At 43.1% G+C, this 18093-nt stretch overlaps 1 protein-coding gene across 3 annotated transcripts in view; it reads left to right on the top strand.

Annotated features, from left to right (window-relative positions):
• Positions 1-18093, top strand: part of LOC123516285 (histone-lysine N-methyltransferase SMYD3-like) — a 107609-nt gene that overhangs the window by 39884 nt on the left and 49632 nt on the right. For all 3 annotated transcript variants that reach the window (XM_045275547.1, XM_045275549.1, XM_045275548.1), the window contains 2 exons: positions 11424-11562; positions 12409-12765. In XM_045275547.1, the coding sequence (XP_045131482.1) occupies positions 11424-11562; positions 12409-12765 (496 nt within the window). The remainder of the gene's footprint in view (positions 1-11423; positions 11563-12408; positions 12766-18093) is intronic.

The raw sequence follows: 18093 nt of genomic DNA on the forward strand, positions 1-18093 counted from the left end.
AGCCAGAAATTCATTAATTGATAATACATCTTACACAATGCAAAAATGATGGAAACTGACAGAAACATAAATACATAATTCTGGTTGCGAGGGAAAGAAATGTCCCCCCTCCATTCTCTTACTCACAGTTAGGCTCTATATCATCCTTTACGTAACGCTTCCCCCAACCCCCATGCAAAGATAGCCAACCCGGCTATCACACAACAAAACAAAACATAAGCACAAATGAAAATAGAAACAGGAACATACGAAAAATATTACATAACATAATCTCCGTGCCACCACGATTTTCTCCGGTTTTTCCTGGGCATGGTGATGTTACAGGCGCGCTCTATTGTAGCTTCCTCGACGTTATCCTCGCTGTTTTGGTGACTCAGCGTTGCTGTTATCATCATCCTGGCCATGTCCAGGTACTGCAGATTGTGGCACATCCATCGCAGCTGTTTCCTCGCTCGCCTGGCAAGGAACACCGCCATACTGCCCGCTCCTCTCACACTGAGCATCACCTCCGAGGATCAAAGGAACTTCCTGGCCACGTACCTTTAACTTCCCTTCTTGGAAGTCTAAACTTGCTCCCACACGCGTGAGGAAGTCAATCCCCAGCAGGCAAGGGTCTTCCAAGGCAGAGACGAAGATTGACAATCTCCATGTTTCCCACGCCGATGTTCACTATAACGGGGTCCTACATAGCGACGCACTGACTTGTGACGCTACACAGCTGTTGTGTAGCTCTGGCACGCTGCGCACATCCACCAAGTCCTCTCTCATGACTGTCTTCTCGGATCTTGTCTGTATCCACCACTATATAGCTGGACGGAGCCTCCGCCCATTCACCATGCCCGATACACGCCTTCCTCCTCCCCCATCCTTCTCCCTTTCTCTTCTACGTTACCCATCAATAGCCTTTACTTACTGTGTGTTATGTACAAATCAAATCATAAAAAAAATAAAATAAATAAAATAACAATGAAAAATTTATAAACTTGAGGTTTTGCCAAATTGGTTCTAACAATTGATCTTTACATTATTTAGGTGCCCAGCCCGACACACCGGTACCATCTATAAAAAAAATTGTCCCATTGCTTTCCTGACATCTAAATTTTCTAGTAGTTTTCCAATTTCTTGTTTGTGTACTAGCTTTCCTGCAAGCCTGCACAATGCAATGTCCTATTTGGTTCTGTAAAATCCTCTTCTTCAGTGAAAACAGTCTTGAAGCTCTCATTCATTATTTCACTCAATTCCTCTGCTTTTAGATATGTCTTCCTCCTTTAACGATTTTTTCTATAGTTTCTTTATTCTTCATATTATCATTGATATACTTGTAGAAAAGCTTGGATTCATCTTCACTTTTCCGCACCACATCTTTCTCAAAGTTTTTTCTTTCTCTCTTCTTACTCTAACATATTAATTTCTAGCATCTTTATACTGCTGTCTGTTGCTTTCATTTCTCTGCTTTTTTGAGTTTGTTCCAATCTTTATCTTTTTCCTCTTAGCTTCTATACATCTGCCATTGTACCAGATTTGTATACTCTTCTTAACTCCATAGATTAGTACGTATTTGAACGGTATTTCCTCACTCTCTCGGTATGATTTTGTAGGAATAATTCATATTTGCCTTCTATTGTCTTGCCGTTCATAATATTTCTCCATTCAATGCCACCAAAAAATTGTATTAACTTTTCAAAATTTGCTCTTGCATAATTTAACCTCTCCTTCTTGTAGTCCTCCCTGTATCTTAGCATTTCACATTCCTGCATTTCTAATTCCAATGTAACATGGTCACTTCTTGCCATTGGACTTTGATAGGAGGGGGGCTCTGACTTCTTTGTGAATACTAGGTAAAGCAATGATGGTTCTTCTTCACCTCTGTACCGTGTTGATTCTTCCATCCACTGATCCAGTGTATTCACCATATTTAACTGTAACATTCTCTCTCTCTCTCTCTCTCTCTCTCTCTCTCTCTCTCTCTCTCTCTCTCTCTCTCTCTCTCTCTCTCTCTCTCTCTCTCTCTCTCTCTCTCTCTCTCTCTCTCTCTCGCAAACTTGTTAGGGTTTTTCTTTCCTTCAGCCCAAAAATTAGGATACATTTCCTCTTGTCCACTGTGTCCCTCATCAAATCTTCCTTCTCCTTAGTTACTTGAATTAGTGTGTCCTTTGTCATTTCTTGCATCTGCTTTTTTACAACCTCAGAGAATTAAACTTTTTCCCTTTCCTGCTCCTTTTTCCAGGCATTTCTTAATTCCTTCAACTTGACCTCACCCACTCCACTTTCCACTTTACCTGCCCTTTTCCTTGCAGACTCCTTAATGTCTCTTCATATTCACCACATTCAGCCAGTAATATATCATTTTGTCTTTAACTCCTCCATCTCCTCTTTCGTCACTTGGTTCACTTCTCTTACTTTTTCACATTCTCTTATTCTCTCCTTTAGTTCAGTGTTTTCTTTAGTTAACTTGCCTTGTTTTTCCAGAATACTTGAGCTCACTTCCTTCATACATCTCAACTCCCTCTCCACGTTTACCAATCTTCTCGCATTACCTTTGTCCTCATGAAGTACTGAAAATTCCTTATCAGTGTTTCCTTCTCTCAGTCTCCTCACTCCAACTGATGTTTCAATACATTTTTTTCTATCTTACTCTGGCGAATGTTTTGATAACATACGTCTGGCAATGCCAGTTACATCCGCTTCCCCTTCCATTTTTTCACTTTATTAGTACCCAAATCTTGCTTATTTTTTGGAGACAGGACACCTTATGGCCCCATTTCCCCAATGTAAATACAGTCTAGGTCCTTCTGATTCACTGCGCCTATTGTTAGAATATTCCTCTGGGAGCTCCTGGCAACACAAACGCTCTCCACTTCACCACGGTTGTCTTCTGGTTACCTAGCCAGCCTTCCCCATTACATAGCGAGCTCAGTGCTCACAGACCGATCTTCGGGTAGAGCTGAGACCACAACACGCTCCACATACAGGGAAAGTGAGGCCACAGCCTCTCAAATTATATCCCGTACATATTTACTGCTAGGTGAACAGGGGCTACACATTAAGAGGCGCGCCCATTAGCCTCGCCGCTTTCTGGGACTTGAACCCAGACCCTCTCAGTTGCGCGCGCGCGCGCGTGTGTGTGTGTGTGTGTGTGTGTGTGTGTGTGTGTGTGTGTGTGTGTGTGTGTGTGTGTGTGTGTGTGTGTGTGTGTGTGTGTGTGTGTCTGTGTGTGTGTGTGTGTGTTATTCACCATGGTTGTCTGCTGGTCACCCAGCCAGTCTTTCCCCTATGAAGAGAGCTCAGAGCTTGTAGTGACCGATCATCAGGTAGGACTGAGACCACACCACACTTCACACACCAGGAAAGCAAGGCCACAACTTCTCGAGTTACATCCCGTACCTATTTACTGCTAGGTGAACAGGGGATACACATTAAGAGGTTTGCCCATTTGCCTCGCCGCTTTCTAGGACTCAAACCCGGACCCTCTCAATTGAGAGTCGAGTGTGCTAACTAAGGATTCTATAAGCTAGGATATACGGGTTCAATGAGTGGGCTGGAGGAATTGATTAGGGAGCTTAACTTCTAACAGGTGGCACGTGGGTTGAGGGATGGGGAGGTCCATCAACAGGGGAGGATGAACGCTGTTACAAGATTCAAACAGTCAGTCGGTCATGGGAAGGAGCGCAAGGCACATCAACCATCAATCGCTTTCGCCTGGGCCATACCACGCTCAGTGCTTACTTGCACCGCCTACATCTGTCTCGTTACCCTTTCTTCCCTCGGTGTAGGACTACCCCTGAGGCCATGGAACATTTCCTGCTTCATTGCCCACGCTTCCACTCTCAACATACGTACTGCACTACGCTTCCGGCTCTCCGCCCTGTCCATCACAGCGCTTGACCTGCCCACCCTCCTGGTGGCCTCAGGCATCCATCCCTCCTGGCATCTTATTGTACTTTGCCTTACTTGTGCCTTCTTGAGGAAGACCGGCCAGCTACCACGCCTGTGATACCCACACAGGACTATCCCAAGGCTCATAAGGATCCAAAAGAGACAATGAAGATCTATGGATCCTTATGAGCCCTGGGGTAGTCCTGTGTGGGTATCACAGGCGTGGTAGCTGGCCGGTCTTCCTCAAGAAAGCACAAGTAAGGCGAAGGACAGCAGGTTGCCAGGAGGGGTGGACGCCTGAGGCCGCCAGGAGGGTGAATGGGCATGTCCAGTGTTATGATACCCAGGCCAGAGAGCTGAGAGCATAGTGCAGTATGTTGAGAGTGGAAGCGTGGGCACTGAAGTAGGAAATGTTCCATGGCTTCAGGGGTAGTCCTACACCAAGGCCAGGAGGGGTCACGAAACAGCTGTAGGTGGTGCAAGTGAGGACTATGATGTGGCCCAGGCAGAGGCGGGAGAAAACGTATATATATATATATATATATATATATATATATATATATATATATATATATATATATATATATATATATATATATATATATATATATATATATATATATATATATATATATATATATATATATATATATATATATATATATATATATATATATATATATATATATATATATATATATATATATATATATATATATATATATATATATATATATATATATATATACACACACACACACACACACACACACACACATATATATATATATATATATATATATATATATATATATATATATATATATATATATATATATTTTTTTTTTTTTTTTTTTTTTTTCTGCATTAACTTCTGCAACATTCGCGGTCTTAGATCTAATTTTCAATCTATGGAACACCACCTCTCCTCTACTAAACCTCATCTTCTTTTCCTCACCGAAACACAGCTGTCTGAGGCAACTGACAGTAGCCCCTTCTCTGTTCCCTCCTACTTTCTCTATTCTCATTTTCATTCCAAAGCTGGATGTTGCGTCTATGTACGCAACGACTTAACTTGCTCTCGTGCCCACGCTCTTGAGTCTTCCGAATTTTCCACCATCTGGCTACGACTTAACAGTCACTCTCAAACTAAATTCATCTGTGCTGTTTATCTCTCCCTAACTCTTCTGACTATAGTAATTTCTTCGACTACTTAACTTCTAAAGTGGAGCACATTCTGTCCCTCTACCCTTTCGCTGAGATTTCCATTCTTGGAGATTTCAATGTTCACCACCAGCTTTGGCTTTCCTCTCCTTCACTGACCACCCTGGTGAACTAGCCTTCAACTTTGCTATCCTCCATGACCTAGAGCAACTGGTGCAACACCCTACTCGTATTCCTGACCGTCTTGGAGACACGCCCAACATTCTTGATCTCTTCCTCACCTCTAACCCTTCTGCTTATGCTGTCACCCTTTCATCTCCGTTGGGCTCCTCCGATCACAATCTCATTTCTGTATCTTGTCCTATTTTTCCAATCCCTCCGCAGGATCCCCAAAGCGAAGGTGCCTCTGGCGTTTTGCCTCTGCCAGTTGGGGGACCTGAGGAGGTATTATGCTGATTTTCCTGGAATGATTATTGCTTCCGTGTCAGAGACCCATCTCTTTGTGCTGAACGCATAACAGAGGTGTTAGTATCTGGCATGGAGGCGTACATTCCTCATTCTTTTCTCAACCTAAACCTTCTAAACCTTGGTTTAACTCAGCCTGTTCTCGTGCTATACATGATAGAGGTTGCCCACAAAAGGTACTTGAGCCTTCCATCTCCTGAATCTCATGCACTTTATATCTCTGCCGGAATCATGCCAAGTCTGTTCTTCAACTTGCCAAACACTCTTTCATAAATAGGAAATGTCAAAATCTTTCAAACTCAAACTCTCCTCGTGACTTCTGGCATCTAGCCAAAAACATCTCAAATAACTTCACTTCTTCATCTTTCCTCCTTTATTTCATCCTGATGGCACCACTGCCATCTCTTCTGTCTCTAAAGCTGAACTCTTTTCTCAAACCTTTGCTCACAACTCCACCTTGGACGATTCTGGGCTTGTCCCTCCTCTCCTCCTCCCTCTGACTATTTCATGTCTACAATCAAAATTCTTCGTAATGATGTTTTCCATGCCCTTGCTGGCCTAAACCCTCGGAAGGCTTATGGACCTGATGGGGTCCCTCCTATTGTTCTCAAAAACTGTGCTTCTGTGCTTGCACCTTGCCTGGCCAAACTCTTCCAACTTTGTCTATCGACTTCTACCTTTCCTTCCTGCTGGAAGTTCGCCTACATTCAGCCTGTTCCTAAAAGGGTGACCGTTCTAACCCCTCAAACTACCGTCCTATAGCTTTAATCTCTTGCTTGTCTAAAGTTTTTGAATCTATCCTGAATAGGAAGATTCTCAAACATCTGTCACTTCACAATCTTCTGTCTGATCGCCAGTATGGCTTCCGTCAAGGTCGCTCTACTGGTGATCTTCTGGCTTTCCTTACTGAGTCTTGGTCATCCTCTTTTAGAGATTTCGGTGAAACTTTTGCTGTTGCGTTAGACATATCAAAAGCTTTTGATAGAGTCTGGCATAAAGCTTTGATTTCAAAACTGCCCTCCTACGGCTTCTATCCTTCTCTCTGCAACTTTATCTCAAGTTTCCTTTCCGACCGCTCTATTGCTGCTGTGGTAGACGGCTACTGTTCTTCTCCTAAACCTATTAATAGTGGTGTTCCTCAGGGTTCTGTCCTGTCACCCACTCTCTTTCTATTATTCATTAATGACCTTCTTAACCAAACTTCTTGCCCTATCCACTCCTACGCTGATGATACCACCCTACATCTTTCCACGTTCTTTCAGAGACGTCCAACCCTTCAGGAAATCAACAGATCACGCGGGACGCCACGGAACGCCTGACTTCCGATCTTTCTAAGATTTCCGATTGGGGCAGAGAAAATCTAGTAGTTTTCAATGCCTCAAAACTCAATTCCTCCATCTATCAACTCGACACAACCTTCCAGACAACTATCCCTCTTCTTCAATGACACTCAACTGTCTCCCTCTTCCACAATGAATATCCTCGGTCTGTCCTTTGCTCATAATCTTAACTGGAAACTTCACATCTCATCTCTTGCTAAAACAGCTTCTATGAAGTTAGGTGTTCTGAGGCGTCTCCGACAGTTTTCTCGCCCTCCAACTGCTTACTCTGTATAAGGGCCTTATCCGTCCCTGTATGGAGTACTCTTCGCATGTTTGGGGGTTCCAGTCACACAGCTTTGCTTGATAGGGTGGAATCGAAAGCTCTTCGTCTCATCAACTCCCTCCTCTGACTAACTGTCTTCAGTCTCTTTCTCACCGCCGAAATGTTGCATCCCTTTCTATATTTTATCGCTATTTTCATGGTAACTGTTCTACTGATCTTGCTAACTGCATGCCTCCCCTCCTCCTGCGGCCACGCTGCACAAGGCTTTCTTCTTCCTCTCATCCCTATTCTGTCCAACTCTCTAATGCAAGAGTTAACTAGTACGCTCAATCATTCATCCCTTTCACTGGTAAACTCTGGAACTCCCTCCCTGCATCTGTATTTCCGAATTCCTACAACTTGTCTTCTTTTAAGAGGGAGGTATCGAGGCATTTGCTCTCCTAATTCTTGCTGACGGTTTTGGCACTTTTTGAACTCTTTGGAGAGCCAGCGCTCAAGTGGGCCTTTTTCTAACTTCCTTTTTTTTTTTGCCCTTGGATGGCCCTCTTCCGTAGGGGAAAAAAAAAAAAAAAAAAAAAAAAAAAAATATATATATATATATATATATATATATATATATATATATATATATATATATATATATATATATGTGTGTGTGTGTGTGTGTGTGTGTGTGTGTGTGTGTGTGTGTAATTCACCTCACCTCGGTCGCCTGCTGGTCACCCAGCCAGTCTTCCCTATTACGGAGCGAGCTCAGAGCTCATAGACCGATCTTCGGGTAGGACTGAGACCACAACACACTCCACACACCGGGAAAGCGAGGCCACAACCCCTCGAGTTACATCCCGTACCTAATTTTACTGCTAGGGGAACAGAGGCCACACATTAAGAGGCTTGCCCATTTGCCTCGCCACCTCCGGGACTCGAACCCGGACCCTCTCGAGTGTGAGTTGAGCTTGTTAACCACTACACTACACGGTGTGTGTGTGTAATTCACCTCACCTCAGTGGCCTGCTGGTCACCCAGCCACGTAGTGTAATTCACTGTTTGATCTGCTGCAGTCTATGACGAGACAGCCAGACGTTACCCTACGGAACGAGCTCAGAGCTCATTATTTCCGATCTTGGGATAGGTCTGAGACCAGGCACACACCACACACCGGGACAACAAGGTCACAACTCCTCGATTTACATCCCGTACCTACTCACTGCTAGGTGAACAGGGGCTACACGTGAAAGGAGACACACCCAAATATCTCCACCCGGCCGGGGAATCGAACCCCGGTCATCTGGCTTGTGAAGCCAGCGCTCTAACCACTGAGCTACCGGGCCGTGTGTGTGTGTGTGTGTGTGTGTGTGTGTGTGTGTGTGTGTGTGTGTGTGTGTGTGTGTGTGTTTTATTTGCCTTATAAGTTCATAACCACGAGAGAATGCAAGGAAAAATAGGGGTGGAGGAGGAAGCATGGGAGAAATCTTTTTAAGTTACTCCTAAAAACGTTTTCTATGATAGTATTCGCTTCTAAGAGATGGCAGCACTGTCGCTGTCCTCCAAACTTTAACCCCAACCACAACTTCCTCCCTGTATATTCCTTGGTGCTAACCACTACACTACGTGGTGTGTGTATGTGTGTGTGTTTCATTGTTCGATCTGCTGCAGTCTCTGACGAGACAGCCAGACGTTACCCTACGGAACGAGCTCAGAGCTCATTATTTCCGATCTTCGGATAGGCCTGAGACCAGGCACACACCACACACCGGGACAACAAGGTCACAACTCCTCGATTTACATCCCGTACCTACTCACTGCTAGGTGAACAGGGGCTACACGTGAAAGGAGACACACCCAAATATCTCCACCTGGCCGGGGAATCGAACCCCTGTCCTCTGGCTTGTGTGTGTGTGTGTGTGTGTGTGTGTGTGTGTGTGTGTGTGTGTGTGTGTGTTCACAGGTGGTTGTTCATATGGAAGAAGGATAGCAAATGGTAAAAAGAAAAAAAGCCTGTTGTTGTTATTATTGTTTTAACCTATGCATCTTGGATGCAGTGCTACGTACCTCAGTGCAGCTGTTTCATCATCTCCCACTTCCTACATTTTTTATGCATCACATCAAGGAAGTAAATATCATACAGGGAAACACTATTTATTTTTCATACATAGTCACTAAAATATTTCGCTCATTGCTCCATGTTTTTCTCATGACAAGCCTACAAGGTGTAATTTGATGTTGACTATAAAATATTATTTTTTTTCATCCCCCTTTTTACACTTATGTAGTCCTAATCATGTGCACATATAAGCACAATTGTTTCCTCTAATGTGTGTGCAGAATGGTAGATCTGTGTACCTATTCATGTAAGTGATTGACTAAGATATACTGGTGAGAGAAGCAGATCAAGGACGTTTTGCGGTCCCCAGCTGTGGTCCCAGCCAGGCAGCCACATGGCAGTTGCACACAACTTGGACAACCATTTCAACATAGGCTGAGAAAAAGTGGAAACTTACTTCACTTCATCACAGACACCACATCATGTAGAGAGATGGGGTTTGAAGGAGATTGAAGAGTAAGAATTGACAAGAGTGATGCTGTTATATTTCAAGCAATTGATCAAGGTAGAGTTGAGAACGTGGCAATGGAAAATTACCTATTTTTTTGCCAAATTGTCAAAATTAGCCGATGTCCATGAGGAACATCCCTGTTCTTTAGGGATTAAATCTTATGTCGATGAGACTAAACATATTTATCATACGCCACAAAAATTAATATATAAGTACTATTCACTAATTTATGCAACAGATCATTGGTTCGAGTAATGTTTTGAATTACAGTTGATTTTTGTCTGTAGCTGTCTGGCAAGGCACTACTGTGATAGGTGTTCAGCGCTAGGTGTTTATGATTTATCAGGGAATGGGCTACTTTGGAGATTCGAACCTACCAGGTTTCGCGGGCATAGTGTCCGTGGTGAAACACCTTCACAAATTCTTCTACACATTATTTTTTCTCTCTACTCGAGAATTCCACGTGAGTACAAATATACTCAACAACTATGTATTTAAGTGTATGCCTTGTACGTATGATAATATTAACAAATAGAATCATATGTATGTTGTAAAAAATTAGCATGGAAAACTTCCACAGGACATCGCTTTTATGGATGGCTAATAAGTTTTAGAACTGCACATTTCGTCATAATATATATCCTGTCACTAATAAAAACGCTAAAGGAACTTGACGAGATGAGGTACGCCTATAGAAAGAAAGCAAGACTTCAGAAATATAAAAATATAAATTCACAAATGGCATTTAGAAACAAACTTTACAAAAGTGTATCGCCACCGGAGTGGAAGTTGCCAGTTGTCGCCACATGGAATAATACAGAACCCAAACAAACCAGCATGTTCTTCCGTCTTCCTGCTCTATGGCTTAAAAAGAAACTGAAAAATACCAGTGAACTTACTATCAGTGGCGTAGTCTTCCTGCGTGAAGTGATCTTTACACACTACACTTCTTCTAGGAGTCCATTGGTCTCGCCTTATAGCGATCATCCACAGTTTCTTCCTATGTTCATCCCGTGGAAATAAGTGACCAACGTAACCATTGCATAAAGGGACACAGCAATAATCAGGCATACTAATGGTGGAAGTATTCAACAGCGTACGCCTGAGTTTGTTTTGGTTCTGTATTATTCCATGTGGCGACAACTGGCAACTTCTTCTCCCGCACAGTGATGCACTTTTATAAAGTATTTCTAAATGCCATTTGTGAATTTATATTTTCATATTTTTGAAGTCTTGCTTTCTTCCTATAGGCGTGCCTCATCTCATCAAGTTCCTTTAGCGTTTTCATTAGAAACAGGATATAAATTATGACGAAATATGCACATTACTAAAATTTATTAGCCATCCATAGAAGCGATGTCAAGTGGAAGTTTTCCATGCTATTTTTTTTTTATAACATACATATGATTCTATTTGTTTATATTATCATACATACAAGGAATACACTTAAACACATAGTAATTGAGCATATTTGTATTCACGTGGAATTCTCAAGTAGAGAGAAAAACTAATGTGTGGAAGAATTTGTGAAGGTGTATCACCACGGACACTATGCCCGAGAGAGGCTTCACAAGCTCCCCATTGTTTCTTACAGTATATTAAGAACCAGTTATTTCAAGCTATTATCATTCTGAGTCATCTATATAATTATATTGCTTACTATACTTTGATAACTGTAATTCCTGTAATCCAAAATCATAGGCCATTGTTTAATTTCTTTCATGAACTATTCAGTATCACTTGTAAACTTTTTTTCAGTGTTACATTAGCTACACAGATGTCGTCAGCACATCTGCCGCCCGTCGAGAGTTACTCTACAAGGGATGGTTTTTCCTATGTGAGTGCAAAACATGTCTGGATGAGGAGAGGGCTAAGTATGAAAATTCCATCAAGTGTGGTGAGTCTTACTTTTTATACCAATATGCATAGAACTTAATATTATACTAATTAACAACACGCTCATGAACCTCATCATCAGTTATACGAAACTAATATTTAAAGAAACTGGTATGCTCACTCTTTCCTTTAAGAGGTTTCCTTGAAAATAAAACCCATGTGGCTTCTTTTGCTTCTTCATAAATTACTCATTAAATGTTAATACAATTATATGAGGAATAATCATTATCAACATCTTTTCTTTATTAAGATAATAAACAAGGACACAAACTGATGAGGCAGTTAATAGCTCCTAAGAAATACAGAGCAGCGTTTGACAAATTTTTTTTTTTCCTCTTTTTTTTTCATAGTTCATGTGCTAATCCGGTTCTCTCTCTCTCTCTCTCTCTCTCTCTCTCTCTCTCTCTCTCTCTCTCTCTCTCTCTCTCTCTCTCTCTCTCTCTCTCTCTCTCTCTCTCTCTCTCTGCATGATTTTACAAAACAAAGATAAAACTATAGACATTAAGACCATTACTCCATTGTTCTTGTGATATCAATTATTTCTTTCAAGTCATATTGTTTATTCATTAAATTTTCGCTGTTTTTATCAAGCTTCTTAAAAAAAAGTAAAATAAACAAAATAAGCATAATGAACAGTGGATTAAGAAATGTAGTGCAAGTCGTGATAGTTGTATATATTCTGTTGGTCTACATTTCCTTTTAGCCTATTATCCAACATAAGCATAACTACTTAAATATATATATATATATATATATATATATATATATATATATATATATATATATATATATATATATATATATATATATATATATATATATACACATACATATAAACATATTTCAGAAACTTTGAACTGTCAAGGCATTGTAAGTCTTCCTGAAGCATCTGATACTGTTCAACAAATAAAGCTGAAAATTAAAGCTGCAAGAGAGAGAGAAGAAAAGAGAAGAGAAAAAGAAAAAGAAAAGGAATTGGAAGGAAGGAGAAAATGGAGAAAAGAAGAAAGAAATAAGTACAGTGGAGATGAAGGGAAAGTAAAGATGTACGATACTGAAGTAAATGGAGAAGAAGGAAATAAAGTGGAAGCACCAAGATGTGGTTTGTGTGGATGGATTCCCAGCAGCGAGAAGCTCAAGCAGTATTGGAACACAGTGGCCTTTATGAAGAAACAATTGAAGAATATGGACCAGAATAACTTGAGTATCCTTTACTTTCTAGGATAGAATAGAATTTTTAGAACTACAATTGATTTCTTCACTTACCTATTTTTCATACTGAAAATGAGCAATTCCACCGTTTTATTTACTTCCTTCTGCAGAGATTAAAAATACGCTACGCCTGGTAGCGCGGTGCTTTGGGCGCTGCCGAGGGTATCAGCAGTGCGCCACCTCACATTTAGAATCAGACTGAGGGGAGAAAAGGAGGGCACTTGTTTTTGTATGAAAAACAGGTAGGTGAAGAAATTCATTCTAGTTCTAAAAATTACATTTCAATCACAGAGACCCGTTTTTTCAAATAGAAAAATTAGCAGACTCCAACACTGAGGGAGGTGAGATTCAAAATGATATGCCAGGCGTATAGGGTCAAATGACTGTCAATTGTGGAGATACAAACATTTCATTGAGGCGGAGAAGTGGAGAGAGTGCTGGAGAATGCAGCTGGGTACATGGGAGTTCTCCATGACCTTCGTGACTCAAAAGCCAAAGAGAAAGCCCTAGGCGACCATTGTTGAGTGCCCTAAGGGTGCTCTCAGACCGCAATCCGAGAGGGTGAGCCCGAGAAAGGTGCTTAGATTCGGCTACTGGCCCCTTATCCCAGCCCAAAGGTGGCAGGCTGATACTAAAATGCCCCCATGAAAGGTAGCCTAGGTGGCCTACCTGTGGGGTGTGGACCATGGGTAGTCATCATACTATGTGGCCAGTTGTGCAGCTGGTAGCAATATCACACATGTTGTGCACCTAAACCTTAAATTCGAGACAGGTAGAGTCGGGGATGGAAACATGAGCTCCTATGATGGTATCCCGGACAAAGAAGGAGATTGCTGTGTTTGACACGGGTGTGAAAGGACACTTAATAGTAAGGAATAGCTTCCTGGGTTTCGTAGCTGAAGCTGTCTGGTGTAGGTAGTGACTTAGCACCCGAACAGCGCATAAGAGTCGCTCCTCTTTCTCTAGACCCACTAAAGATGCAAGACTCTAAATACGAAATTCCCGCAGTGTACTGTGGATTTCTGTATTCGTAATGGCAACAAACTTCAGGAGATAGTAGGCTAAAAGATCCTGCCCCTGTGTGAGGAGACTCGGATCTCTCCCACCCTCTGTTCTGTTGTAAGAGTAAGAAGGAAGCAGGTCTTCCTTATAAGGTCTCTTATGAATGAGAGCTTAAGAGGGGCCGCTGTGGTACAGTGGAACCATGCGTGCTTTGGGGTCCAAGGGGTCTCCAAGCGCACGGGTTCGAATCCTGTCCACGGTCCGAGTGTAGGTTGGGCTTCCTCACTTGGGGCAACGTTTTCCTAGCAGGTGGGCTTTGAGATAGGAGGTACCCTAGAAAGTACCCCCTTTAGCCCATAAATCCCCATGAAAAGCCCACATGGTATAAATAATATAAAAAAAAAGGTGCCCTGTTCAAGTGGAAAAGGACCAAATCCAAGTTCTCGGAGGGAGCAAGGTCCTTAGTAGGCCTGTGTGGTTGGGAAGAGCAAGGTCTGATAATGTGCCTCAAAACTGCAAAAACGCTGTTGAGCATGGCCTTGTAGCCCTTGATAGAAGAGGCAGAAAGACAACAGACTTGTCACAAATAAACCAGAAAAATCTGCGGCTTTCTAGACCAAGGGGTTGGAAATAGTGTGCCTGTTGTCTTGGCACCATCTCCTTTGTCTCTTCCACTTATGTTGATAGTTTAAAGTAGTGGAAGATCTCTTAGCATGAGCCAAGAAACTTACGACTTTAGAAGAGAAGCACCTGTGTTTCAAAAATCACTTGACAGTCTCCACCCTGTCAGTTGAGAAGCATGGAGACTGAGATGGAACCAATGGGAGTGAGGTTGTCTCAGAAGGTTCCATCTGAGGGGAAAGCGTCTGGGTGGCTCTATCAACGCCCCCAACAGGTCTGGAAACCACTCCTTCTAGGGCCAGTACTGTGCTACCAGGATGAGTCTCGTGTTTCTGGATGCCTGGAGCTTGTTGAGCACTTTTCTGATGAGAGGAAGTGGCAGGAAGGCATACAAATCAAATCCTGGTTGTCCCAACTGTAGAGGAAGGTACTTGTGGCTATGGCTGTGGGACCCTGAAAATGGGACACAAAGTTCAGGATCCTGTAGTTGAGCCATGTGGCAAAGAGATCCAATGTCGGATAGCCCCACACCTGCCACAGTTTGTGGCACACATCCATGTGTAGGGTCTATTCCGTAGACAGGACCTAGTGTTGTCTGCTTAGGCAATCTGCCACCACATTGTTCAAAGCTCTGACAAACTGAGTCAGTATCTGCACTGAATGAGTGTCTGCCCAGTCTAGGATCTCTCGTGCCTTGTTGTTGAGAAGGCTTCCCTGTTCAAGGAAGCTAGACCTGTGGTGTGGTTGGAGAAATTAGTAACCACTGAATCCCTCAACAACTCTGCAAAATGAAGGAGCCACAGACATATCGCCCTGAGTTCCAAAACATTGGTTTGGAGGAGCCCCTCTTGGCTGTCCCAGAGGCCACTCACTGAGTCCTGGAGGAGGGAAGCACCCCACCCGTCATTTGAGGCATCCGTGTAAAGAATGAGGTCTGGGATGGCCAACTAAAGGGGTTGACCCTGCTCCAAGTTCTGGGTCTCTAGCCATCATTCCAGGTCTCTCCGGCAGCTGGTGTCCCAGGTGAGAGGATGGTCATCTGCCACCAAATGTCTGTCCCACTGCTGGTTGAGTTGGATTTGCAGAAGGTGCATTCTCCTCTTCAACCATGGAACCAGATGAATGAGAGAAGACAAGTGTCTGAGAAGTCTCATCCACTCCCTTGCAGAGGGGGACTGGCAACTGAGAAAGGAAATAATTGTGTCTTGCAGGTTCTGTATCCTCTCCTGTGTTGAGAAAACCCTCAAAAAGGGGAAGTGAATCACCATCCCAAGGAAGGTCTTCTATTCTGGTGTCAGGGAGGACTTTCCCTAATTTATGTGAATCCCCAAGGAGGAACACCATGTTGGTGAGACAAACTGTGGCTCCTTGAGCCTCATCTGCTGATGAAGACAGGACCAACTTATTGTCCAGATAACGGAAGATGCAGAAGCCCTGGCAATAGAACTCTGTAGAGACAGGGCCCATGACACGATTAAATACTTGTGGGGTGGTAGAAAGGCCAAAGCAAAGCACCGAAAACTGAAAGGAGACGCCCTTTCAGGTAAAGCATAGGATGCTCCGATCGCCTGGGTGGATAGGGACCTGTAGGTATGTGTATTCCATATCCAGAGACACCATCCAGTCATCCTTACGTATTGGAGACATGACTGTCCTAACTGTGTTCATCTTGAACTTGGTGGTGATGACGTAGGTGTTGAGGATGGAAAGATTGATGATGGGCCTGAACTCCACAGTGGCCTATGGAACTACGAACATTGGGTTGTAGAAACTAAGGATAAGAGGTGCTTCCTCTATGGCACCTTTGTCTCTCAATCGTTGGAGCTCCAACTGAAGGGCTTGTCCTTTGAGAGATCCTGGAGTATAGCCTCTGAGGTCCTTGAAGTGGCTGGTAAGGGATGGAGGGGTAGAGAAGGGGATTCTGTAGTCTTCCCTCAGGACGTCAAGGACCCACTTCTCTGTTCCTATCCGGAGCCAGCCCTATCCGGAGCCAGCCATGCCATCATGTGGGCTGGGGTATGAGGCAAGGTGCAGTTCATCACCTCCAGCTAGACTTTCACCCAAGGCCCCAGGGAGAAGACCCCTGACCGGCTTGTCCCAGGAATGGGCTTGATCAACGGTCACCACTGAGGTGGGATGGGACTTCTTGATCTACCTAAAATCATCCTTTGGTGGGCATAAACGCTTAAGAGACACCTCTAGTCCCTGGACGGTCCTCCATGGCCCCCTGACTTGGTGTAACTGCACACACCTTTTTTGTGTCAGGACTCTGGGGAACAGGATACTAAATTGCATCAGGTCGGATCCAAGGAAGACAGCAGGGCTGAAAAAGGAGGGGTAAGTACCAGATAGCACAGAACTACACAAACCTCCTAACTGAGAAGCAATAAGATCATTAACAGAAGCAGGTACAGTATTTGATGGCTCATAAGATGGACCTTTTCTCCAAAAAAGTCTCAGAAAATGGGACTGTGTCCTATACACCAAGGTTCAGTATTGAGGCAGAGGTTGGTGGTCAGTCTATGACAAAAGAAGCTATAAAACGAAGCTTCAGACATCTTCGCACATGTAAAGTCGTGACTGGTACTACACCACAGAACAACTCTTTCTTTAAAGGTAACAATATACAATAGGTCATACATACTGGTAATTCACATAAAATGACACCAGTCAGGAAGAATTTCCATACATCACATGAACCAAAACAAAACAAACGATCAGTGACACGAGTCAGTCTTGACACGAGCAAGACTCACTGCCTTCTTTACAGTGTTACTCCTTAAAATAAGACACACTTTCACACATTTAAAATTGCATCTATCATTTAGCATTCTTACCTTACATACAACATATTAAATGCAAAATACTGGGATCTAATAATGATCTAAATGAATGTGAGTCTTCAAATGTCAGGTGAAATCCTTTAATTCATATTCAGAGCTTAAATCTGCTCATTTATCTTTTTTTACATTTCAATGTCTGCTAAAACTGGGTGCATCTTATGAACCCATGCGTCTTATGAGCCATCAAATGCGGCACTTCCTCCTGCCAAAGAAAGATTAAGAGCAATTGGAGGCTTAGAACCCGTTGTGAGGCTGAATTGTCAGCTGTGAGCCCATCTTAGGAAAACACATCACCATCCGCGGCCAAGATTTCTGAGCCCCCAGGAGTGTCACATAGAACAGAAGGCTTGAGATCACGAATCCTGAGCATCCAGAACAGGGAAAAGTGCCGCGGTCGGTGACTGTAACATTGCACGTATACTTGGCCTTGGCAATCCTCTTGAAACACAAACTGCACTGGTACTTGTATGAAACAAGCACTTTCTTACTGCTCCAGTTAGCACACTCACCACACTTCTTACCTGGGCTGCAGATATCCCTACATCTAACGCAAACTGAATGAGGGTCGTGTAGGAAACTACCCAAGACCCATGTGCATGCTGGTCTTGAGCAAAATCTCCTAGAAGACCTTGTGGAAGTCGGGGAACCAGAGAAGCCAGGAGTGCCAGGAGAATTCCTGTGAAACATCAAAACATTCTCCTTAACAGGAGCAAAAATCTCAGCCTGGTGGTTGTGGCTGTCCTCCTCCATGACAAAGAAAGGAGAAGCACCAGAAACAGAAGGAAGGCAAAACATGATGAAATCGCAGCGTGTGTAACAACAATGCGCGCCGAGAATTAACTGAAGCAGCACTC

Source organism: Portunus trituberculatus, chromosome 40 (genome assembly GCF_017591435.1).
Source record: "Portunus trituberculatus isolate SZX2019 chromosome 40, ASM1759143v1, whole genome shotgun sequence".
Taxonomy (NCBI): Eukaryota; Metazoa; Arthropoda; class Malacostraca; order Decapoda; family Portunidae; genus Portunus; species Portunus trituberculatus.